Source organism: Narcine bancroftii, chromosome 4 (assembly GCF_036971445.1).
Source record: "Narcine bancroftii isolate sNarBan1 chromosome 4, sNarBan1.hap1, whole genome shotgun sequence".
Classification (NCBI taxonomy): Eukaryota; Metazoa; Chordata; class Chondrichthyes; order Torpediniformes; family Narcinidae; genus Narcine; species Narcine bancroftii.
In genome coordinates, this window is record NC_091472.1 from 114,877,257 (window position 1) to 114,903,347 (window position 26,091).

The following is a 26,091-nucleotide window of genomic DNA, read 5'->3' on the forward strand; positions in this document are numbered from 1 at the left end:
TCTTCTCAGGCATATGACACCACAGGGGAATAGTGAGGATGGCCATCTTGGGATCGCATGCACCCATTGGACTCAGACAGTGAGTCTATACTGGCCTCCCTCACCCTGAACCAAGAGGCACTACACGAACTCACCAGGTCCAAGACAGATATCCAAGTAAACGGGTGTGTTATGAACTGTTTATTTGATAGCGGAAGCACAGAAAGTTTTATCCACCCCGATACCACTAAACACCTATCCCTTAAAGTATGGCCCGCCAAATACAAAATATCACTCATGTCCAAATCACATACGGCAGCCATCCACGAGTCCTGTGTAGTGACCCTGACTGTTCGATGCATAGCTTACAAACATTTCAGGCTACTCGTCATGCCACAGCTCTGAGCCCCATTGCTACTGGGGCTGGACTTCAATGCCAACTTCAGAAAGTTACATTGAAATTCAATGGGCCTCATTCCCCCCTCACCATCTTTAATGAACAATTCACAGATGGCCCTCTGCATCCGACCTGTGGTCTCTCAACCTTCAAGGTTGATCCCTCCCAACTATTCACCCACCTTACCCCCGACTGCAAGCCGGTGGCCACTAGGAGTAGATGGTACTGGGCAGCTGACAAGGCATTCATTAAGTCGGAGGTTCAGCGCTTGTTGGGTGAGGGCATCATTGAGGCCAGCAATGGCCCTTTGAGGGCCCAGGTGGTTGTGGTAAAAATCAGGGAGAAAAATAGGTTGTCATAGATTACAGCCAGACGATCAACTGATACACGTAGCTCAATGCGTACCCCCTTCCCTGCATATCCAATATGATCAACCAGATTGCACAATATCAGGTATTCTCCATGATCAATCTGAAGTTGGCAAATCACCAGCTCCTGATCTACCCAGAGGACAACCAATATATTGTATTTCAGGCGGCGCCTCCACCACTTCCTCTGGGTTCCTTTCAGTGTCACCAACAGGGTCTTTGACTTCCAGCAGGAGATGGACCGCATTGTGGACCACTATAAGCTGTGGGCCACGTTCCCATACATTGATAATGTCATCATCTGCGGCCACAACCTGTAAGATCACAATGCAAGTCTCCGTAAATTCTTCCAGGCAGCAAAATGCCTGAACCTTACTTATAACAAGGACACGTGTGTTCCAAACAGCATGACTAGCCATCCTTGGCTGCGTATTCAAGAACAGCATCATTAGCCCTGACCCTGACCGCATGCATCCGTTGCTGGAGATAATTCTCCCACATACCCTCAAAGCATTGAAGAAATGCCTCAGATTCTTTTCATATTACACTTAATGGATCACCAACTATGTGACAAGATTTGCCTATTGGTCAAAGCCACCACGTTTCTCCTACCGGCAGAGGCCCAAGCTACATTTGACCGTATCAAGCACGACATCGCCAAGACAACCATGCATTGCCATAGACGAGCCCACACCATTCCAAGTGGAGAGTGATGTGTCTGACTTTGCCCTGGCTGACACACTCAATCAAGTGGCAGCGCTCTGCAGGGCCCTGAAATTCGCCACTCCTCTGTCGAGAAGGAGGTCCAGGCCTTTGTGGAGGCAGTACGCCAGAAAACGATTCAGTCTCCTCATGGATCAGCGAGTGGTGGCATTCATGTTCAATAATAAGCAGAGGGGAAAAATCAAGAACAATAACATCCTCAAGTGGTGAACTGAACTGTCCACTTACCACTACAGCATCCTCTACTACCCTGGCAAACTTAACGAGCCCCTGGACGTTCTATCCCATGGGACGTGTCTGTGTCCAAATGGACAAATTTTAGACCCTCCATAATAACCTTTGTCAACCTATAGTAACTAGGTTTTTCAATTTTATCAGAGCTTGGAACCTATCATACTCCGCTGAGGAAGTCTGGACAATGACTAAAAACTGCCAGGTCTGCACCGAATGCAAACCATAATTCTACCAGACAAGGCTCACCTGATCAAAGCTACCCACCCCTTCAAGTGCCAAAGCATTGATTTCAAGGGGCCTCTCCTCCTCCAACTGGAATGTCTACTTCTTTACAATCATTGATGAATACTCCCATTTCCCTTTTGCCATCCCATGCCTGAACATGACAACAGCCACAGTCATCAAGGCCCTCCGCAATGTCTTCACACTCTTTGGGTACCTTGGCTTCATCCACAATGACCAGGGGACCTCATTCATGAGTGATGAGCTGTGGCAGTACCTGCTGGCCAGGAGCACTGCCGCAAGCAGGACCAACAGCTACAACCCTAGAGGAAATGGGCAAGTGGAAAGGGAGAATGCCATGGTTTGGAAAACCATCCTCCAGGCAATGAGATCACAGGGCCTCTCCATCTCCCAAAGGCAAGAAGTCCGCCCAGTCACACTTATGTACGGCCACTAACAACACACCTCATAAACAGATGCTTGGTTTCCCTAAGAAATCTGCATCAGGGACTACACTGCCCACCTGGCTTACATCCCCAGGACCTGTCCTACATCAGAAGCACGCCAGGCAATCTAAGGCTGGTCCACTGGTCGCTTCCTTCATGCTAACTCCCAGTACACCTAGATTGTCTTCCCTGACGGGCGCGAGGATGCGGTTTCGATCCGGGATCTGGCACCATCGGGCACCCCTCCGATCACCACCGACCACCAACAGACACTTTCCCCCACTGCTACCTGAGGGTCCCTGACCCTGCAGCTGACCACTCTCCACCCCTGGCTACTGTTGTCACCAGTGATGCACCAGCATCGCACTCCCTTACCCTCTCACCCAAGGCCTTGTGGAACCCATTGAAATGGAACCTGTTTCATTTGATGTATGACAGATGCTCTTTTCAATTGCTTTCTTTTTAATTATTATCTATCTCTTGTATTCATTGTATTTTTTTAATTTCATTTAATGTACGCTATTGTAGATTTTTTTTTCTTCACATAGTACCTGTTTGACTGCAGCAGGGGCGTATCTAGGGTATGGCAGGCATCGCACATGCCCTGGGTGCCACTTGAAGGGGGGGGTGCCACTTGAAGAGGGGGTGGGCGCTACCCCCCTCACCCTTCCTTCCTCTTCCTATTATCATTCATTCTGAACTTGTACAATGAAAATACAACATGACGGCCAGCAAGGCCAGCTAGGCCAGCTCTCATGATATCTCCTTTGTCGTTGTTTATTTTGACGCATTGGCCACCCCTGCCATAGGCACTATTTTGCATAGATATGCCCCTGGGCTGCAGCTAGCAAGAATTTCTGAGCACATACAGAGGACAAAGTTCTTTGGTGTGCAAACAACAGATAACCTAGTCTGGACCCACTATGCCTCATCATTAGTCAGGAAGGTGCAGCAATGTCTAGACTTCCTAAGGAGGGCAAGGCTATCAGCCCCATCTTGACAACACTTTACAGGAGCACAGTTGAGAGTGTCCTGTCTAGCAACATTTACCAGGATCTTTGCTTAAAGAGGGCTCAAAGAATTATCGAGGATCCCTGCTATCCATTACACAGGATCTTTAACCAATTACCATCAAGGAGGTGGCACAGGAACATCAAAATCAGGACTGCAAGGCTGGGAAATAGCTTCTCCCATAATACGAGAGCTCTTATAAATAAAATCAAGTAAATTATTACAGAATATTTCTACATATTTATTTTATATCATAGTTTCATATATGTTGGTGATTATTATGTGCTATGTATTATGTGTGGGCACCGTGGTCTGAAGAAATGCTGTTTCATCTAGTTATAGATGTACAGACAGATGACAATAAACTTGAAGTGGAACTTGAATGCATGTATATGACAACAAATGTATTAACATCATTATCACTGGGAGTAAAAGTGGAGATGTATCATCTTGACTTTCCAATACCAATTTTGCACCATCATTTCAAATCAAATGCAACACAAATGGTAGTTATCAGAATTGTTTTCCTTTTACTTCTGCATTAAATCATTTGCCAATCATGACATTCAGTTCCAGCATACCTTTGTGGTTCTCCATCTCAACATTAGCACCGTGGTTAATCAAGTAGGTTACACACTCCAGTCTGCAGCTTTCTATTGCCCTCATTAAAGGCGTGGCTCCATTTATGGAAACTGCATTTACTGCTGCACCAGCCTTCACCAAAAGTTCCACAATGTCCAGCTGTCCTGCATGGCAGGCATGGTGAAGAGGTGTCCACATTAAATTATCATATGCATTTACATTAGCCCTAGAAACACAACACATTATCAGTGCATGTATCATAGAAATATTTCCAGTGGAATGATTGACTTAATTCGGATGTTTACTCTCAGTGGTTAAATTTGATCAGATGTTAATGATGCTGTAATGAATTAATGTACATCACTCTCAGGCAGGGTTTCCCAACCTGGGGTACATGTACCCCCAGTGGTACATTTACACTTTTCAGGGGGTAAATTGGGTCTGAGAGAATAACCACTACTGTACAAAACATGGTGTTGTAATCTGCAGTCAGATTGCACAATGTCGCATTTTTTTTAATTTTTACCCCTTAATTTTTAGGGGTACACGGGAACCTATAAAAATGCCCAAGGGGTACAGAGGAACAAAAAGGTTGGGAACCCCTGCTCTAAGGGATATTGCAGCAGTTATACACAGATGAGTTCCTAAGTTAATTCTGCAAAAATCAGTCATGTTGTATCACACATCTTGCATTCCATACACAGTTTTTTTCAACACTGAACCAATTTCCCAAATCAAACATTGACAAATGAGTTGCTCGTCCATTAAAGTCGTTTTGACTTGGAACAGGTGCTTGGAAGCAGACCTCCCTCCTCCATGAAGCTAATTCTCAGTTGATTATCGGAGATCCAGGTAACACTGGGCAATTCCCATTGTATGTGGCATGCCCTACTCCCAGATGTGCTTTAAACTCTGTCAAGCCATGGTTCTAGCTAACAATAGAATAACTCTGACATTTACAAGCTTTCAAAAACTAATGAGCATAATATCAATTTGAAAAATAAATTAATTGGCAGGGAGGAAAGCACATATATAATTCAGCTCAAAAAGATTGCAAATGCAAGTTTGATTCAGTTTTCTCTCATTTTTCTTCATCCAAATGAATGGGCTCTGTGTAGCGTGAATAAAAGCTCTCACGACTAGAGGGCTATTTATTAGCTTATAACAAAGGATAGGGTCTCACAGTAGTCTTCGGTAGGGATCAGGGTTTAGGCAGGAAACCCGAGTTATATGTGGGTATACGGGGGCGGAGCCAGCCATCTGCACAACTCATCACCAGTGAATCTCAGTTCACTCCATTCAGTATTTTCTGCAGAATTAGGGCCTGTGGATGAAGACCGAGAACACACTCAGCAAAAAAAAAAAAATTTAAAAAAAAAAATCAGAATACATTCAATTATTTACAGATTTAGACAATCCGGAGGTATGGAAATCCTGGAGGAGCGCCTTAGCACCCATGGGCCTTGGGCTCCCTTGATCTCCTGGTCCCTTCGTAGGGGAGGTACAGTGGGTGGTAGGGTCTCCGGTTCTATGACGGAGGGGGATGACTCTTCCTCCTGAACCAAATCTCCTGAGGCCCTGGTGAGAGAGAAGGTGAAAAAGAGTTCTGGAATCTGTGTCATCTTAGGCAATGGATTCTCTGTTCTAGTGGATGCCAGATCCCTGCCATTTGGGTACTCCACATAGGCATACGTGAGGTTGGCATGAAGCAGTCTAACCCTCTCCATCAGGATGTTGGTTTTGCTTCTCCTCAGATGCTTTCTTCGAAGGACCGGACCTGGTGTGGTGAGCCAGGTTGGGAGTGTGGTTCCCAATGTCGATCTCCGTTCAAAATTAAATAAAAGCTCATGAGGAGTGGCATTGGTCGCTTATCCTACTAACATGAGTCCGGAAGGCCAATTTGACAGCTTTCTAGACTTGGCATTTTCTTTTTCAACCTGCCCATTTCACGGTGATTGTAGCTAGAAGTCCTGCTGGATGCGATGCCCCTTGCCACCAGGTACTGGCGTAGCTCCTCGCTAATAAATGATGAGCCACAGTTGCTATGGATATAGCTGGGATATCTGAACAGGGCAAAATTAGAATCTAGGGCCTTAAAAGAGATGGAGGTGTCTAGACATGGGATGGCGAATGGGAAGCCAGAGTACTCATCAATGATGGAGAGGAAAAATGTGTTCCCATTCATGGAGGGGAGAGGGCCCTTAAAATTGACACTGAGCCATTCGAAGGGCCGAGATGACTTCATCAGGTGCACCTTAGTGGGGAGGTAGAAGTGCGGCTTGCACTCTGTGCAGACCTGGCAGGACATGGTCATTTCCCTGATGTCTTCCATTGAATAGGGCAAATGGTGCATCTTGACAAAGTGAACCATGCTGGTAATCCCTGGATGGCAGAGCTCATTATGTAGAGACCGCAGTTGACCGTTGTGTGCTGAGGCACAGCTTTCTCTGGATAAGGTATCTGGAGGATCATTAAGGGCTCCTGGCTGATGGGCAATGTCATAATTGTAGGTGAAGAGTTTGATCCTCCACTGAGCAATTTTGTCATGTTTAATTTTGTCCCTCTTGACGTTATTAAACATAACTGCGAAAGAGCACTGTTCTGTGAGGAGTGTAAACTTCCTACCAGCCAGGTAGTGTCTCCAATGCCTGATAGCCTCTACAATGGCTTGTGCCTCTTTCTCCAGAGAGATTCCGGAACTCGTGACCTTGCAGAGTCCGGGAGCAAAATGCAACCAGCCTGCCCACCTGATTGAGGATAGCGGTCAGAACCATGTTGGAATCATCACTTCACTTGGAAAGGTACAGGCTTTTCACCCCATTTTCAACCGCCATTCTCCGTAGGCGAGTAGTGCAGCAGGCAGGCTCTGGCGAGTTGGGGGCTGAGGGAGATGGCTTGGGGCTGGAGTCGGAGTCGGGAGCTGTGCGGGCTGTGGATTTCCCAAGGGTCCCCTTCCATGGCAGACCCTCTACCAGTGTCCCCTCTTACCGCAGCTAGAGCAGTCAGAATCCTTAGCTGGGCATTGAGAGCAAGGATCCTGGTTTCTACCGCAGAAGAAGTACTCCCTAGCGCAGGAGGGCTCCCTATCATGGGAAGCAGCTGCCGTTAAGGCCAGGCCGGCGGAAGTTGCTGGTCCTGGGAAGGGTTCGCTAGGGAAAGTGTTGTCATTGGTCTCAAGGTTGTTGGTCTCAAGCTGGGCTTGTTCAAGGAACTTGGCCAGTTCAACGTGGGTGACCGTCTTTCTTGTTCGACTCAAGGAGTCGCTGCCTCATATATTTCGAGCGACCCCTGTGACCAGGGTGTCCCAGATCTGCTCTTCCTCATGAACATGGCTGGTAGCCATTTTGTACCACCACTTCTTAGTGAGAGTCTTCAGGTCATTGTTGATGGTCTCTCCTGGCCGCTGCTGACACAAAGTGAATCGATGCCTCACTAAGACCTTGTTTTGCAGTTTCAGGTACCAAACCTTCAAAGCCTCTATGGCCACATCATAGGTTGCACAGTCCCGAATGAGTGCATACCCTTTAGTCCCTACCCTGGAAACAAGGGCCGACCTCCTGAGTTCATCCATGTTGAGTTGTGTTCAGGTCAGCTTGGAAGCAGTCCAGCCAGTAAACAAACTTCGCAGCAGCGTCTGAGGACAGAGGGTCGATCAGGAGCAAACCCGGCTTGAGCAGCACTTCCATCTTCAAGTTAATAAGCTAATAAAATTGTGGCACGAATAAAAACTCTCATGACTGGAGGGAGAACACACGCTTTTATCAGTTTATAACAAAGGGTAGAATCTCACAGTAGTCTTCGGTAGGGATCAGGGCTTAAGGAGGGGAAACCTGGGTTATACGTGGGTATATGGGGCCAGAGCCAGCCATCTGCACAACTCATTACCAGTAAATCTCAGTTCACTGCACTCTGCCTCACCAGAAATTTCCCAGCATTTCTGCTCAGGAATTCTGGACACAGTTAGAAGCCAGCAGTTTTGTACAGAAGGAAACTGGATTTGTGTGAAGAGACAGACCTGGTTTATATGTTGATGGTTGTATAACATGGCAACTGCTGACATTTTAACAGAAGATCTAAAATACTATTTTTCAACTTGGAGTTGTCGGATATTATAAATGGTAAATAAGAAACAAAAATGCCTCTGTGTAAAGCATACAGATTTGAATCCCTAATCCTGAAAAATACATTCCAAATTGGGTTTAAAAACTGATTAAACCCAAAAATATAAAATAAAAATACTATTGTTCTGGTGAGAGACTTAACCTATGCAAATAGGCATCACCAAAACTTGTGGGTCGACAGTCATTTCACTGAATGAAAATCCCTAAGACATCAAGGATACAAGTAACAATGCAGGCCAACTTCTTTTGATGCTTTACAAGAACAATCATAAATATCCATTAAACACGATGTATTTTTGCTCTTTTTATAGGGTTTGGCTGACTAAAGTGATCTACTTAAAATCACCAAAAATAAAACATCTGGATATTGTCTCCAAGTTATTTTTGTGGCTTATGGACAAAAAAAAATCATGAAGAAGAATGCAAGTGAAAAATCAGGATAAGTAATAACCATGTTATTTTGGATATCGATACTTAGCGCAGGATAAATTTTGAGTGAAATTACTTCCAATGATTTCCTGGGGTCAGTTTATTAGCAAGTTCCCAGCATTATATGTTGGTTTGCCTATCTCAAATGGAAATAGGAAAGGGAAAGGACTGTAGATATTTGCCCAATGGGGAAAATGGGCAAACCTGGAGATCTCACGAGTGGAAAATAACTGTAAACCAGTTAAGTGCCTCAACTGTCCCACCCAATCCAATGCAATTCTCAGATTATCAGCCAGGAGAAGTCCTTTGGAATCTTGCATGCTGTGCCAATGGGTTGTGATCATCAGACAAGAAATAAAAGGTGCAAAGTTAAAAGTTTTTCACCAGTTTAGAGAAAAGTACGTGCAGTATCTACGAACATAAATCCAGACATTTTTTAACATCAGACAGAGAAGAAACTTACTTTGCCTCCACAAGGTACTTGGCAAGTGTAAAATTTCCATCTGCACAAGCTGTCATCAGTGGCGTTGTAAACAATTTATCCCGTACATTGACTGGTACTCCCTGATAAAATGCTTTCTTCAAAGATTGCAGGTCATCTGCTTTTGCTGCATAATTAATACTGGTGAATACTTTTTCTGGTTTCTCTAAGTACCATGAAGAATCGTCCTGCAGTGGGTGTTCTGGTGGCTTATCACGGTTAAATCTATTTGCGTCTGTCAGATTCTTGAACTGTTCTATCATGAAGTCTGGGGGGCCTCCATCTTCACGTCGAATCATATATTCCTCAGGAACAGTGCAAATTGGTATTGGTATATTCAGTTTACCTTTCTTGCCCCTTCTCCCTCTCTTCCCCTTTTTCTTCTTTGGTTCATACGAGGACATAAGGTAATGCTTTCCCAGGTATTTGGTCCCTTTGAAGAACTCGTTGATGTCAATAATTCCAGTACGAATTTTGTCAAGTGCAGTCAGTAACACAGTTATTTCTTCTTCCTTCAGTGGTGCATTTTTCTGCAGTAAAATTGTGGTAAAGTCTTCTCTGGTGAGGGTACCATCTCCCCTGTCCATTGTTGCAAAAATATTCCGGAGAGTGTGTTCATGGTATTGACACCAGTCGTAGAGATGGATGGCCCAGGGTGGATTGGGATTTCTTTTGCCAGGTTTGGAATATCTAGCATCAAGGCGCTCTGCTTTGCGAAGCTCTTTTGACACAAGTTTATAATCAAGTGCTTTGGCTGCAGCTCTTGGAGTTTTTAACCGTAGATTTTTTAATTTGGGATTGCTCCCTTAAAAGAAAGGTCAAAATATCAAATGAAGAGGCATTAGAAGCTTTGCATTGCAGTAAACATTCAAATAGATTGCCTAATTTTTCTCCTTGTTCAGTTCTGCCACAATATTAATGAATGTTAAGTTTAGCGGATGTGCCCTAACAATCCAAGACAACTGGTAATGTTCAACATACCTATATTTCATAAGCACTAAGTGTTGAATTCTGGGAATTCTGGGAAATCATAAATCAAGAGGGGCTGCAGAATTTTCCTGTAATTCCAATTCACTGAGCTACACTACTGAAATTATCCGAAACTGAATACAAACAAGCTGCAGGGGTTGATTTCAATCAACCTTTGGAAGAGTAAAATCTGCGATTGGTTGAAGTGGACCACTGAATTTCCTGAGATTACAATGGGGACATACCTCAAAATGAAAAAAAAAATGTATGTCTAGCAATGGAAAGAGGGGCACGTCAGGACATTTTTCAAAGAATGGGCTGGCCCACAATGCTCCAAATCATCCTTATCTTATGAAACCATGTCCCACCAGCAACTCTGAGCTTGAATGAGGTTGCTGCTCCAAGTATTTTTTCACTTTTTCCCTCTTCAATCTGGTTCCGCCAGGTAGGATCACATCAGTCAGACCTCTAGTTTCGGCTTGGACAACTGAGGGTAGGAAGGTGGGAAGATCACTGCTGAGTGGCCAGCATAATAATGCCTCACCTTTGGCAACCATCTCCAGAGGAGAGGGAGGCAGGAATGGGAATTGGGGGGAGATTCCCCGCCATAGATTCTTTCCAAGAGTTATATAGGAGTTTGGAACAAACCAGTGGCCTGACTGGCTTCCTTTTTGTGATTCCATGTAGTCTCCCAGACACATTTAATATTTGGCAACCTTTTATTTGTTAGCCTTAAATCTAAAACTATATTGGCTGTCAAGGATGAAAGCAGGAAAGCGATGCTCTTCAGGTGTCTTAGAACACCTGAAAGGAAGGGAAAGGAAAGCTCCCTGAGTCCCAGAAAGAAACCATTGGGCTTCCTTCACTGGAAAACCCATAGTCATCCAGCCAGTTATTGTGCATCAGAGACAGGAAAAAGACAAAAAATGCTGGAGGAACTTAACAGGATTCTCAGCATCCATAGGAAGTAAAGATATATAACCAAGGCCTGAACCCTTCTTCAAGGTATGAGCAAAAAAATAGGAAAGATAAAAGGGATAATTGGACATGGATAGGACAGGAGACAAAAGGTGAGAATAGATTGGGGAAGGGGTGGCTGTGAATGCAGAGCTGGAGGAAGAGAGAAAAGTGATAGGGGAAGGGGGAGAGACAGGGGGGTAACAGAAACCGAGTCTGGGTGGATACAACATGATCGTATACCTTGAGAAATAACAAGGAGTGCAGAGGGGGAATCAGAGAGAGAGAGAGACTTACAGAACTCCCTTTGAAGAGAGGAGAAGAACTTCTTCAGGAATCCCTCAAAGTTACTGGTCTACTATTCAACAACGTTGCTATGCTTGTACAATTAGGATCTAGAATACACTGCTTGAAATTGTAGCGGAGACGGATTTAATGAAAATTTCAAAGGGGGATCCAAAAAATGCTTGAACAGAGAATACATGGACATAAGAAATAGACGCAGGAGTTAGCTACCTAGCCTATCAAGCCTGCGCTGCTATTCAACATTATCATGGCTGATCTGCCCGTGGATTCAGCTCTACCCACCTGCCTGTTCCCCGTAACTCTTAATTCCCCTACTATTGCAAAACTCCATCTAACTTGGTCTTAAATACAAACAGTGAGGCAGCCTCTGTTGCTTCCATGGGCAGAGAATTCCATGGATTCACTAGTCTCTGGGAGAAAATGCTTCTCCCCATCTCCATCCCAAAGCCACTCCCATGAATCTTGAAGTGATGCTCCCTAGTTCAAGCCTCACATGCCAATGGAAACCACAAAAATAAATGCCTGTTGTGGAGAAAGAGCAAAAATTGGAAAGTTACAGAACTGTCACAGGTCCACGAGCCAAATTGGTCTCCTAATCAGCTTTCACCTTCTCACCAGATCACTCTTGCCAACTTTAGGCAGATCAGTTTCAGGTATTAAAGTCATGTCAGTCATTCAAGTTGTCTGGCCTCAGGACCTTGAAATATAAGCTGCAAGTTAAAAGCTGCAGAAATACTCGGAGGCCAAAATTTGGTGCAATTATGAAAAGCAATTGCAATGGATCTGAGAAATGATATGGTACCACAACCAGCATTTATCAAACATCGTTAACCAGATAAAATTACATAAACATGAAAGATTGGGGTCTGGGATCTGACCATAATTCCACTAAGTGTGAACAAGACTAATGCCCCGAAACAGAAGAATCTGTGCAAAGCACACTGCTTGCCCTTTGTAACTCTACCTCGTTGCGCCAAGAACTTGGCGCAATCAGCAAATCCTCCCATTGCGGCAAGATGTAAGGCCGTGTTTCCATCCAAGTTAACAACGTCAATATCACAGCCATTAGCAACTAAGGCTCGAAGGACCTAAAAAAAATTAACAAATCAGAAAGCAGTCAATTTCATTCCTGAAGCATGGAACAGACCCTTTGGTCCAACTTGACTATGCTGACCAAGTTGGCATTCTGAGCTGTTCCCATTTGTCTGAATTTGGTCCATATCTTTATAACTCCTTCGTCTCCATAAATGTGTCCAATTGTCTTTCAAATGTTATAATTGTGTCCTTTTCTACATTTCCCTCTGGCAGCTCCTTCCAGGTTAGATCATCCCTCTGAGTGGAAAGATGCCCCTCAGGTCCCTCTTAAATCTCTCCCCTTTTACCTTAAAACCTGTGTGCAGAACGATTCTTCATGGTACTTAGAGAAAGCTTCTAATTCCGCTTCAGTCCTATGCATCCAAAGTTTGGCAGTGAGTTGTGCCAGCAATCATTTCCAGTGAAGTCACATCAATGGTGAGATTGTATTACAGATGTCCAGCAAGGATCCATAATAATGCACTTAGCATTTTCTCAGAGCACCTCACGATTTCGCTTGTCATGCAATGTGACAGAACTGGAATGCCCAGATCCAGAAAACAAAGAAGGGCACAGCTTGCCAATCTCTGCATGTAACTGCAAGCAAAGGCCTCAGCTTGTTCAGGATACCTCCACGCTCCCTGTAGACAGCTCATGTGCCAGTCCTCAAACTGGCAATGAGTGTTTGCCAGAGATTCACCAGAGAGAGGAACTCATTTAACATATGCCTGAGTGACTATTCCAGTGAAGAGGAAGACAGCTTGATCCTCTGAGGATTTGACCGAAGGAGGTTCATTCGTATCTTGGTGGCCTCAGTTCTCAGCATGGAAGTTTCTGCATCAAGTGGGGATATGAAGCAATATGTCTTGTATATTTATTGACTGAATTCAAGTGGAAGATCACCCAGTGACCTCATTAAACACTGAAGGAGGTTAAAGGGGCTTCTTCCTGTTCCAATCTCTTATATTCTAGAGTTCCCACCCAACTTTAATTTAATTTTAATTTAAAATTTTTATTTGGAGATACAGCACGGCAATAGGCCCTTTCAGCTCTTGAGCCTGCACTGCCTAAATACACCCATGTGACTAATGAACTCATTGACCTCATAAGTCTTTGGAATATGGGAGGAAACTGGAGCACCCGGAGGAAATCCATGCAGGCCACAGGGAGAACATACAAACTCCTTGCAGACAATGGAGAATTCGAACCTGCGTCACTGACGCTGTAAGAGTGTTACATTAACTGCAGCAAACTTCAATCTTCTTGAATAGGGGTGCAAAGCAGTCTCTTGTAGGGCCTTCTACTTCCGAGGGATATTAATAAGCACAGGAAGCTCACGTGACGAGAATAAAAAAAACACCAAGGTTGACTGAAAATAAAAAGTAAATCACAATGCTGGAGAAACTCAGCAGGTCAAACAGTGTATGTTATATAGCAGGGATAAAGAATACATAACCAATGATTTGGCTTGAGCCTTTCATCAAGTTATGAACAAAATGTGGGCAGGTGCCCAAACAAAATGGGGGGGGGGCGGTTGGGGGGCAGGGGAGGAGTACAGACCCACAGGCAGGAGGTAATAGGCAGATAAGGGAGGGAGGACACACCAGCAACCAGGGGGAGGAGGGTTGGCTTTGTGTAGGAAGGGGATGGAAAATTGAAGGAAAAACGACAGAGAGATGGGGAAGAAAGGGAGAACGGGGACTAGGCTAGTAGGAACCAACCGAGTTTCTCTAGCAATATATTTTTATTTGAATTACGGTGTCTGCATACTTACGTGTCTTATACCAGGGTTGACTTGCTTGTTAATTACTGGGTTTCTAAGCAAGATTTTAATAGTTCAGTGACACATGAATCACTTCAACTTTCTGAATTGTTCAACACATTAGGTTCAACTATTAAAACGACATTTTAATATGAAGTTTGGAAGAAAGTTCATATAGTACTTATGAGTAGAAATGTATACATCTTTCAATTTCATGGTGGTGTCAATAAAGATACAAAGCAATTGATTCAATAAATAAACTGACAGAGTGCATGCTGATGATGTTTCGATATTCTCTTTACCTCAAAGAATCCTCCCTGAGCAGCAAAGTGAGCAGCATTGAACCGTTCCTTTTGGAGAAGATTAACCTCGCACCCTTTCTCCAGGATAGCACGCACAACATCAGCAGCACCTTCTCTGGATGCCTCCATCAATGCAGTGTGGCCGGTTGCCTGAAAAGAACCATAGAAGGTGAAAAGATTGGATTGTCAGGCTCAACCAACAAGTGAAGATCAACTTTGTCACTTGCAACCTGAAATCAGTAGGTTATTATTCAGTAGGATAAACTACACAACTGATCACAAGGGTTTGATGTCCAATGCAATCTTCAGAAAGTGTTTCCATAAATTATAATTAGAGGTATTGATCCCTGCATTGCCGACATATTGAATGGGATGCTGGTAAAATATAACCTTTTTGATGCACCCTCAAAAGATGCAGCCGATATTTGCTCACGTTGTTTTTTTTCAGTTCCACAGAGCCCCTTCCGGTCTGCTTCATTACTCTGGTTCCCTAAAGGGAAGGCAAGAATGGCTTCACAAAACTATCTGCACATTTTCCCTAATGAGAGCTCTGCTGAATTTCCATAACAGGAATGAGTACATTCAAAGTACTCTTCACTGTATCAGCTGACACTGATAACTGAATCATATTTTGTCTCGCATTTCTGATGTTCCTGAGACTGAATCCAGGCATAGGTGACCTTCATCCCTTTTTTATAAACTCTGATCCCTTTGCATTCAATGGGATTACCATTCTGTTGATTTTATGTATACCAGAAGGATGTTCTTAATTATAACTGGTACATGAGATTAAATGATCAACAACAAATCATTTCTGTCTTTAGGAAGAGGATATGCAAAGTATAAAACATAAGCTGTAGCAATACCTTAAAAAAAATTATCCAATTTGTATGCAGGAAAATGCCTTAAATATTATACCCTGTGACTGTGTTCTTTGAATGAGGCCAGTCTTAGTGAGGTGACCTTGTCTACCCAACACTACAGACTGTTCATTCCCACTAGCTTAATTTGAATAAAATCTGTTTAAATTGTACTATGTGGCTTGGTTGTACTTTTTATATCTTGACAGGAGCTCGACTTTAACAATAACCTCAAAGTGAATTCACTTCCTGAATCTTGAACACCTCTTCACCATCTACAAAGCACTCGTCACAAATGTATCTCCACTCACCTATTGTGCAATGTACATATGAACTACAGCCAAGGAATATGTGTGTGCGTCCAAATCAAACGAAAAATCTGCTGCTTCTACCAGATAATTATCTCTCCATGACCTTCAGATTCGTGAGCCTCTTAAATGTTACTATTGTATCTGCTTCCACCACTACCCAGGCACCCCCCCCCCCCCCACCGACTCTTTTATTTGAGCAGTGGTGTTCTGCAGGGATTGGAACTGTTATTTGTGAAATGACTTGGATGGAAAAGTAGGTGGATTTCAGAATGCAGATGATACAAAGTTTGGTGGAATTAGAGATATGGGCAGTGAAATGGAAGATGGAGTTTAATCTGGACAAGTGAGTGTTGCATTTTGGGAGGACAAATGTAAGGTGAATGTGTCAGTTATTAGTAGAGGTCTTAGAAGCATTGATATGTAGAGAGACCGGGGGGGGAGGGGGGGGGGGGGGGGGAGGGTTTCTTAGTCCACAGCTCATTGAATGTGGCCAAACAATAGACCAGGAAGTAGAGAAGACATGTGGTTTGCTAGCCTTCATTGAGTGGGGCGTTGAGTGTAAAAGTAAAGAAACCATGTCAAGCCACAATTGGAATACTGTTTATAATTATCCTTGCCATATTGCAGGAAAGATGTGGAGACTTTGAAAGGGGTACAAATGAGGTTTACCAGGATGTTGGCAAGTTTAGAAGTTATGGGGGAAAGTCATACACTAGAGAACGTGTGTTGTGCATGTGCACATGCAAGTATCAAAATTTAAAGTTTAGATTTATTGTCAGAGTACATACTGTACATGACATCACATACAACCCTGACTTTCATTTTGCTGCGGGCCAGGAAGAATTTCTACTTATCAATTGTGCAAAATAAAACTACTCAAAAAAAGATATTTATACAAAACAGAGAAATGTAAATAAAGAATTGTAAACAATTTGACTGTGCAATATAAAAAAAATTCAGTTAACAAATAAAGTGCAAAGCAAGATCCTTAAATGAGTCTCTGATTGAGTTTGATATTTAGGAGTCGGGTGGTGGAGGGGTAGCAATTGTTCCTTTACCTGGGGCTATGAGTCTTAAAACACCTATCCCTCTTTCCTGATGGCAGCAGTGAGAATAGAGAACTTCCTGACTGGTTTGGATCCTTTATGATTGCTGCTGCTCTCCAACAGCAAGGTTCCATGTAGATTTTCTCGATGATGGGGAGAGTTTTGCCAGTTCTATCCTGGACTGTGCAGGGTTTTCCACTCAGAGGTATTGGTGTCCCCCATACTAGGCCATGATGCAGCCGGTTAGCACATTTTCTACTACACATCTGTAGAAGTTTGCAAAGGTTTATGCTACAATACCAAACCTCTGCAAACTATGAGGAAGAGACACTGATGTGCTTTCTTCACGGTAACATTTATGTGTTGGATCCAGGAGAGGTCGTCCGAGATAGCGACTCCCAGGAACTGAAATTTGCTCTCCCTCTTTGATTCCTTCCCCCCCCCCCCATGATCACTGGATCATACACCTTTAGTTTCTCCCCACCCCTAAAAAAACCCACAATCAGCTCCTCTGACTTGGTGACATTGAGTGCAAGGTTGTTATTGGTACAGCCATGTTTTCACCCTCTCTCCTGTACACTGACTCATTGCCCCTTTTTATACAACCCACTACCATGGTAACATCAGTAAATTTGTAAATAGCATTATTATTATGTGTGTGTATGTGTGCGTGCTACAGTTATGCGTCGCTTAATGTCTACGATACGTTCTGTGAAATAGGAGATTATGCAATTTGCACATTCTGCAAACCCCATATTATTATACTTTGCAAAACTATATGGGATACTGTAGTGTACCTTCATTGACCTGTAATATTTTGGAAAGAAAGTTAAACTGAGAGATAACGCTACAACATTCAAGAGATGCGCGACGTGAGATTGGATGCTGCTGCCTACGAGTCAAAGCATACAAATAAAATGTTTACTGTCTAACAGTGCAAGTAGGGAAAGTTCACATTAAAATAATGATATAAAGTACAGTATATACATAAGCCAGTAGCATAGGCATTGATTATGACTTTCAAGACGTGTATTATAGGTTATATACCATAAACCTCACTGACAAAAGGCAAAGGAGGAAACACCCAACCCCAACCAACCAATTTTCCCCTGCAACCGCTGCAACCGTGTCTGCCTATCCCACATCGGACTTGTCAGCCACAAACGATCCTGCAGCTGAAGTGGACATTTACCCCCTCCATAAATCTTTGTCCGCGAAGCCAAGCCGAAGAAGACCATAAACTTCAGATGGTTGAGAGCCGTAACAATCACGCAATCGCAAGCCACACCCACTAACACCATCATTAGCCCCTTTCGGGTGGCCAGAATACCCAAATGTAAAGCCACCCAAAATACCCAAATGCGGCTGTCGGGAGGCCATCTAAAAGCAGAGAACCCGTCCCCGAGGTGTACTTACTCAACCCACCTCGGGGAGGTATATTCTCCACTTCCAAGTGCTCCCCCTAGGCACCTGAAAGCAGCAGCCTGCAAGTGGCGAGCAGCTTTCAGGAGCCTAGTAGAGGACGGGCTGATGACAATCAGCTGGCGACCCAACTCCCTGCTGCCCGGCGACCCAACTCCCTGCTGCCCGGCGACCCAACTCCCTGCTGCCCGGCGACCCAACTCCCTGCTGCCCGGCGACCCAACTCCCTGCTGCCCGGCGACCCAACTCCCTGCTGCCCGGCGACCCAACTCCCTGCTGCCCGGCGACCCAACTCCCTGCTGCCCGGCGACCCAACTCCCTGCTGCCCGGCGACCCAACTCCCTGCTGCCCGGCGACCCAACTCCCTGCTGCCCGGCGACCCAACTCCCTGCTGCCCGGCGACCCAACTCCCTGCTGCCCGGCGACCCAACTCCCTGCTGCCCGGCGACCCAACTCCCTGCTGCCCGGCGACCCAACTCCCTGCTGCCCGGCGACCCAACTCCCTGCTGCCCGGCGACCCAACTCCCTGCTGCCCGGCGACCCAACTCCCTGCTGCCCGGCGACCCAACTCCCTGCTGCCCGGCGACCCAACTCCCTGCTGCCCGGCGACCCAACTCCCTGCTGCCCGGCGACCCAACTCCCTGCTGCCCGGCGACCCAACTCCCTGCTGCCCGGCGACCCAACTCCCTGCTGCCCGGCGACCCAACTCCCTGCTGCCCGGCGACCCAACTCCCTGCTGCCCGGCGACCCAACTCCCTGCTGCCCGGCGACCCAACTCCCTGCTGCCCGGCGACCCAACTCCCTGCTGCCCGGCGACCCAACTCCCTGCTGCCCGGCGACCCAACTCCCTGCTGCCCGGCGACCCAACTCCCTGCTGCCCGGCGACCCAACTCCCTGCTGCCCGGCGACCCAACTCCCTGCTGCCCGGCGACCCAACTCCCTGCTGCCCGGCGACCCAACTCCCTGCTGCCCGGCGACCCAACTCCCTGCTGCCCGGCGACCCAACTCCCTGCTGCCCGGCGACCCAACTCCCTGCTGCCCGGCGACCCAACTCCCTGCTGCCCGGCGACCCAACTCCCTGCTGCCCGGCGACCCAACTCCCTGCTGCCCGGCGACCCAACTCCCTGCTGCCCGGCGACCCAACTCCCTGCTGCCCGGCGACCCAACTCCCTGCTGCCCGGCGACCCAACTCCCTGCTGCCCGGCGACCCAACTCCCTGCTGCCCGGCGACCCAACTCCCTGCTGCCCGGCGACCCAACTCCCTGCTGCCCGGCGACCCAACTCCCTGCTGCCCGGCGACCCAACTCCCTGCTGCCCGGCGACCCAACTCCCTGCTGCCCGGCGACCCAACTCCCTGCTGCCCGGCGACCCAACTCCCTGCTGCCCGGCGACCCAACTCCCTGCTGCCCGGCGACCCAACTCCCTGCTGCCCGGCGACCCAACTCCCTGCTGCCCGGCGACCCAACTCCCTGCTGCCCGGCGACCCAACTCCCTGCTGCCCGGCGACCCAACTCCCTGCTGCCCGGCGACCCAACTCCCTGCTGCCCGGCGACCCAACTCCCTGCTGCCCGGCGACCCAACTCCCTGCTGCCCGGCGACCCAACTCCCTGCTGCCCGGCGACCCAACTCCCTGCTGCCCGGCGACCCAACTCCCTGCTGCCCGGCGACCCAACTCCCTGCTGCCCGGCGACCCAACTCCCTGCTGCCCGGCGACCCAACTCCATGCTGTCTGACAGCCCCCCGGCGTGGGACATCAGGGCTGGGGCGGCTGGTGTGGGACTACGGGGCTGGGGCAGCCAGCGTGGGAGGTTGCCCACCTTGGTACAGTTTTGTTGGGAAAGTATTTTCCAATCCTTATCTTTCAAATCATCCATTTGTAAAATGCTGATACACTGCAGATAGTGAAGAAGCATTGTTTCAAAGGGAGCAAATTTGCACAAGATTTATTTCTAATCAAGTCTACACACCAAACGATCCCCCTAGGCACCTGAAAGCAGCAAGGCAAAGCGACTAGCAACTTTCAGGTGCCTAGCAGCGGCCAGGCTGTTGACAGTCTGCTGTCGACCCGCTGACAGCCACCCTCCCCGCTGCTGACACCTACCCTCCCCACAAGCCACACATTACATGTCAAAGAGCCGCATGTCGCTCACGAGCCGCGGATTAGCCACCCCTGTTATATACAGTATGTTTTTTTTTTCTTTGCTTGGCTTCGCGGACGAAGATTTATGGAGAGGGGAAAAGTCCACTTCGGCTGCAGGCTCGTTTGTGGCTGACAAGTCCGATGCGGGACAGGCAGACACGGTTGCAGCGGCTGCAGGGGAAAATTGGTTGGTTGGGGTTGGGTGTTGGGTTTTTCCTCCTTTGCCTTTTGTCAGTGAGGTGGGCTCTGCGGTCTTCTTCAAAGGAGGTTGCTGCCCGCCAAACTGTGAGGCACCAAGATGCACGGTTTGAGGCGATATCAGCCCACTGGCGGTGGTCAATGTGGCAGGCACCAAGAGATTTCTTCCTCGTACCTTTTCTTTGGTGCACCTCTGTCACGGTGGCCAGTGGAGAGCTCGCCATATAACACGATCTTGGGAAGGCGATGGTCCTCCATTCTGGAGACGTGACCCACCCAGCGCAGCTGGATCTTCAGCAGCGTGGACTCGATGCTGTCGACCTCTGCCATCTCGAGTACTTCGACGTTAGGGATGAAAGCGCTCCAATGAATGTTGAGGATGGAGCGGAGACAACGCTGGTGGAAGCGTTCTAGGAGCCGTAGGTGATGCCGGTAGAGGACCCATGATTCGGAGCCGAACAGGAGTGTGGGTATGACAACGGCTCTGTATACGCTTATCTTTGTGAGGTTTTTCAGTTGGTTGTTTTTCCAGACTCTTTTGTGTAGTCTTCCAAAGGCGCTATTTGCCTTGGCGAGTCTGTTGTCTATCTCATTGTCGATCCTTGCATCTGATGAAATGGTGCAGCCGAGATAGGTAAACTGGTTGACCGTTTTGAGTTTTGTGTGCCCGATGGAGATGTGGGGGGGCTGGTAGTCATGGTGGGGAGCTGGCTGATGGAGGACCTCAGTTTTCTTCAGGCTGACTTCCAGGCCAAACATTTTGGCAGTTTCCGCAAAGCAGGACGTCAAGCGCTGAAGAGCTGGCTCTGAATGGGCAACTAAAGTGGCATCGTCTGCAAAGAGTAGTTCACGGACAAGTTTCTCTTGTGTCTTGGTGTGAGCTTGCAGGCGCCTCAGATTGAAGAGACTGCCATCCGTGCGGTACCGGATGTAAACAGCGTCTTCATTGTTGGGGTCTTTCATGGCTTGGTTCAGCATCATGCTGAAGAAGATTGAAAAGAGGGTTGGTGCGAGAACACAGCCTTGCTTCACGCCATTGTTAATGGAGAAGGGTTCAGAGAGCTCATCGCTGTATCTGACCCAACCTTGTTGGTTTTCGTGCAGTTGGATAATCATGTTGAGGAACTTTGGGGGACATCCGATGCGCTCTAGTATTTGCCAAAGCCCTTTCCTGCTCACGGTGTCGAAGGCTTTGGTGAGGTCAACAAAGGTGATGTAGAGTCCTTTGTTTTGTTCTCTGCACTTTTCTTGGAGCTGTCTGAGGGCAAAGACCATGTCAGTAGTTCCTCTGTTTGCGCGAAAGCCGCACTGTGATTCTGGGAGAATATTCTCGGCGACACTAGGTATTATTCTATTTAGTAGAATCCTAGCGAAGATTTTGCCTGCAATGGAGAGCAACGTGATTCCCCTGTAGTTTGAGCAGTCTGATTTCTCGCCTTTGTTTTTGTACAGGGTGATGATGGTGGCATCACGAAGATCCTGAGGCAGTTTTCCTTGGTCCCAACAAAGCTTGAAAAACTCATGCAGTTTGGCATGCAGAGTTTTGCCGCCAGCCTTCCAGACCTCTGGGGGGAATTCCATCCATACCTGCTGCTTTGCCACTTTTCAGTTGTTCAATTGCCTTATATGTCTCATCCTGGGTGAGGACCTCATCCAGCTCTTGCCTTAGGGGCTGTTGAGGGAGCTGGAGCAGGGCGGAATCTTGGACTGAGCGGTTGGCACTGAAAAGTATGTACTGTACCATTATAAGCCTGGCAGCGCAATCACTTTGTATACAAGCATGAGATGCATGTGTTGCATGCAGGAAATTGTTGCATTTGCTACATCCTGTTATGTCTGCTACATCCTATTCTCCGATCAGGATTTCTGAACTCTATTATAGCCTTATGGGATGTGTATGTGATACCTGTACTAATGTATATGTACTTTTTTTTAAATCCTTCCCTCAACTCCCCCCTAGATTCCATTACTCATCTATACAGGAAGTAGAATTTACAGTGCCAGGTTGCATGTCTTGTGGATGTGGGTGGAAATTGAATCATCTGGAGGAAACCCAAAGAGGGAAAACATGCTAACACTATGCAGACAACCTTCAAGGTCCAGACTAAACTTGTAACTCTGCTTTTGTGAGACAACAGCTGTATTCAATGGCCAAAATGCGCAATGGCTTTTGCTGGTGAGAGCTGCTTCCAGACCCCTGGACATAAATATTACAAACTAAATCATTCTATCTCATTTCTTCTTTTCATTCATTTATTTGATTTTCAGAATCAGGATTTATTGTCATGAACAGGTCATGAAATTTGGTGTTTTGCTACAGCATCATGGTACATACATATTATATGCATACATATAAAATTAATTTGGGCATTTGGAGGCCAATTCTGAAATTCATTCAAAGAGACTGTCTACTCCTGCAGGATATTCAGAACTCCACTGTTGCTGTGGGTTCAATACTGCAATGTGATAGTGACATTTCACTAAACCTTCTGTTATTTGCCAAGATTGAACAGCACGGGGCTAATTCCCCATAAGGCAAAGAGGGATGATCACCAGAACATTTCTTGTGAAATCTTAATTTGGATTTTTTGCACCTTTGAAAGGACTGATCCCTGAGTTCCTATTACAAGATATCCATTGTCTTATGAGCACACCAAATTGGAGCAAAAGCCAAGGCAGGAAATACAAGGCCTTGTCCCACTACAACTTCAGTGTTGAGATTTAAATTGAATCTCAGCTTGCTTTAAGACAGGATTCCATCAGCTTTGTTAAATTATACAACCCTTTCACTTTAAGACTGGCCCTCTTCTTCCTCTTTCTATCCATTCAGTGCCCAACTCGTTCTGCTTTTAATTTACACTTTCGGCCTGCCTTGAATCTCCCCACCTTGGCCACTTTTGCCTCTCCTTTTTTTGTCACTGGACTATTCCACTGCAGGTTAAATTTCCAGAGGTAGGTGAGAATCCTTTTCCAAAAGATGCAGTGAGGCAGTTGCTTCTGATCTGGGACTCACCAACATGACCTCCCAAATCAGAAGCAACCAGAGGGCAGGGTAACCACATGGCTAAATTGACACGGTTTTGCAACTTTAAAAACTATTCTCAATATGTATGTTTTGTGGACTGAGAGAAAGGTCACTGAGCATTGAACATCGAACAGAGGAACTAGAAATTAACAGTACAGCACAAGCACTTCATGCTTCTCAAAAGCTCCAACACATCCTCTTTCTTAATGTCAATATGCTCAAGTGCTTCAGTCCACTTTGTCATCTTCACAATTGTGAAGGTCTTTTCCTATGATAAGTATTGAAGCAAAGAATCCCTGTTACCTCATCTAACTCCGTGCACACATTTCCTGATGGGTCCTATCCTCCCATAGTTCATCCTCTTGTTCTTCACATATTTGGAGTTTAAAATCCTGCTAAGGCCTTCTCATGGCCCCTTCTAGCTCTCTTAAGCCCTTTCTTAGCATCCTTGTAATTCTCACGAGCTCGATCAATTCCCATCTTCTTTAACCTCTCATAAGCTTTTCTTTTCTCCTTACTAGATTTTCTCTATCCCTTGCACACCACATTTCTTTCACCTTACCATCTTTTCCCTCCCTCAATGGAATAATTAACATTTGAAACATTTCTGCAATACTTTTCCTCGAGTAAATATGCTCCAAATTTATGCTCCCAAGTTCCTTTTCCCCTACGGCAATTAAATGTTTTCCAAAATTGATATTCCTATCTTTCTCCAGTGCTACGGTAATGGAGAGAGAGTTGTGATCACTTGCTTTGAAATATTTGCCCAGTAACTGATCTGATACTTGTCCTGGTTCAAATATAGTCTCTTCTCTAGTTGGCTTATTTACATATTGTGTCAGGATATTTCTGGAACACATTGAACATATTCTACTCCATCCAAACCCTTCTCTCTAAGATGGTTCCAATCAATATTGGAAAAGGTAAAAAAAAAAATCACCCATCACTGCAACCTTATGATTTTTACACCTTTCTGGAACCTGCCTCCCTATTTGCTCCTCCATGTCTCTGTCCCTATTGGGGATCTAAAACAGTCATTTTCAATGGGATCACAGCATCTTTAAGTAGAAGCCTTGTTTTCTTTTCACCTCACAAAACAAATATTTTAATGTGTTTTTTAATGTAATCAGTAGGAGAGAAGTATGGAAGAACCAAAACTTGACTGCTTCACATGGAAGGGGCCCCATAAACTTTGAGCAGAGTCCTAGGGTGGCCAGAGCCAAAATGAAAGGTTGAGAATGGCTGGTCTATCTTCCACCCACACTGACTCAGTGGACAATCCCTCCACTACTTCCCCTTTTCTGCAGTCATGATTGTATCCCTGGTTAGCAATGTCACTTTGCCAACACTTTTACCTCCTTTCCGAAACATTTAAACCTCAGCACATTCAGCAGGTCTTTCCTGCCCCATGAAACAGTCAAGACTCAGTAATGCCGACAGTCATAGTTCCATGTATTGATCCATGGTCTAGGTCCATCTGGCCCATTCCTTATACATCTTGCATTAAAGTACACACATTTTAACCAATCCAATTTACTCCATTTGTGTTCCATCCACAGTCTCATTAAGTATAGTATCCACCATTTCACCAACTACTCCATCATCTGACCTAACATTCTGATTGCCATTCACTTGCCTAGGTAATTTAAACCCTTCCCAACAGCTCTATCAAACATGCCCAAAAAGACATTGGTCCCTTTCCAGTTCAGATGCAACCTGTCTCTTTTGTACAAGTCATACCTACCCCAGAGGAGATCCCAATGATCCACAAACCTGAACCCCTGCCACAACTCCTCAGTTGTGCATTCATTTGCAATGACTTCCAATTCTTGCCCTCACTAACGTGTGGCACAGGCAGGAATTGAGAGATTACCACCTTTAAGGACGTTCCACACTCTCTATATTCACCCTTCAGGACCTCGTCCCTTTTCCTGTCCATGTCATTGGTACCAACAGCATTTGGGCACTCACTGTCCTGCTCAAGAATTCTATGGACTCAATCAGTGAGTTATCAATTTTTCAAAAGGTTTGGAAGGTGATCCATCTAATCTGATCAATCCGCCAATGTCTTACACAAGGAGATATAGAGCTATATATAGGGTTATTCAGCCCACCACAACCATACCGACTACTTCTTCTGTTTGCATCAATTCCATTTGCCTGAAATTTCTATCTCTTCTTTGCTTATCCAAAAGCTCGACTAAATGCCTCTTAATGTTGTGATTGTACATGATTGCACCAGGCAGTGTGTTCCAGATATCAACCACTCTCTGTATATAAAAAATAATTTCCTTCCTTCCTCTCAACAACCCAAATAAAGTCTGCAATAGATAAGACGGTGGCAAAAGCAATGCACACAGTTCCCACATATTGCATGACAAAAACAAATAAAAGATGTAAATATGAAGTCACAGGATAATTCAGCCAATTTAAACCAACCTATTGTTGCCTGATTGTTTCCCAAATTATTCTAGGATTGTCAGGCCAGCTGCTCTTTCCCAGAATCTATTTCAAGTTCAATCTTTAAAAATTGTGTTTCTTACAATTATCTTCATCACATGTGGCAAGCAGGTAAGATTTTACTAAACTTTGTGATGTTTTAGTCCTTCTGACATGGATGATTTTATTACCACTCCATTCCTATTTGATTGGAAGGACAGTGGAGTCAAGGAGATTGGGTTCTGATCACCTGGAGATAAGCAAGTGAGATTCAGGAAACAGGCGCT

The 26,091-nt window shown here is 45.7% G+C and overlaps 1 protein-coding gene across 5 annotated transcripts in view; it reads right to left on the reverse strand.

Annotated features, from left to right (window-relative positions):
* The window catches only part of ankef1a (ankyrin repeat and EF-hand domain containing 1a), a 65,485-nt gene that overhangs the window by 28,920 nt on the left and 10,474 nt on the right, over positions 1 to 26,091 (reverse strand). For all 5 annotated transcript variants that reach the window (XM_069932482.1, XM_069932481.1, XM_069932480.1 and 2 more), the window contains 4 exons: positions 14,364 to 14,513; positions 12,190 to 12,313; positions 8,976 to 9,798; positions 3,962 to 4,188 (listed from right to left, as the gene is read on the reverse strand). In XM_069932482.1, the coding sequence (XP_069788583.1) occupies positions 3,962 to 4,188; positions 8,976 to 9,798; positions 12,190 to 12,313; positions 14,364 to 14,513 (1,324 nt within the window). The remainder of the gene's footprint in view (positions 1 to 3,961; positions 4,189 to 8,975; positions 9,799 to 12,189; positions 12,314 to 14,363; positions 14,514 to 26,091) is intronic.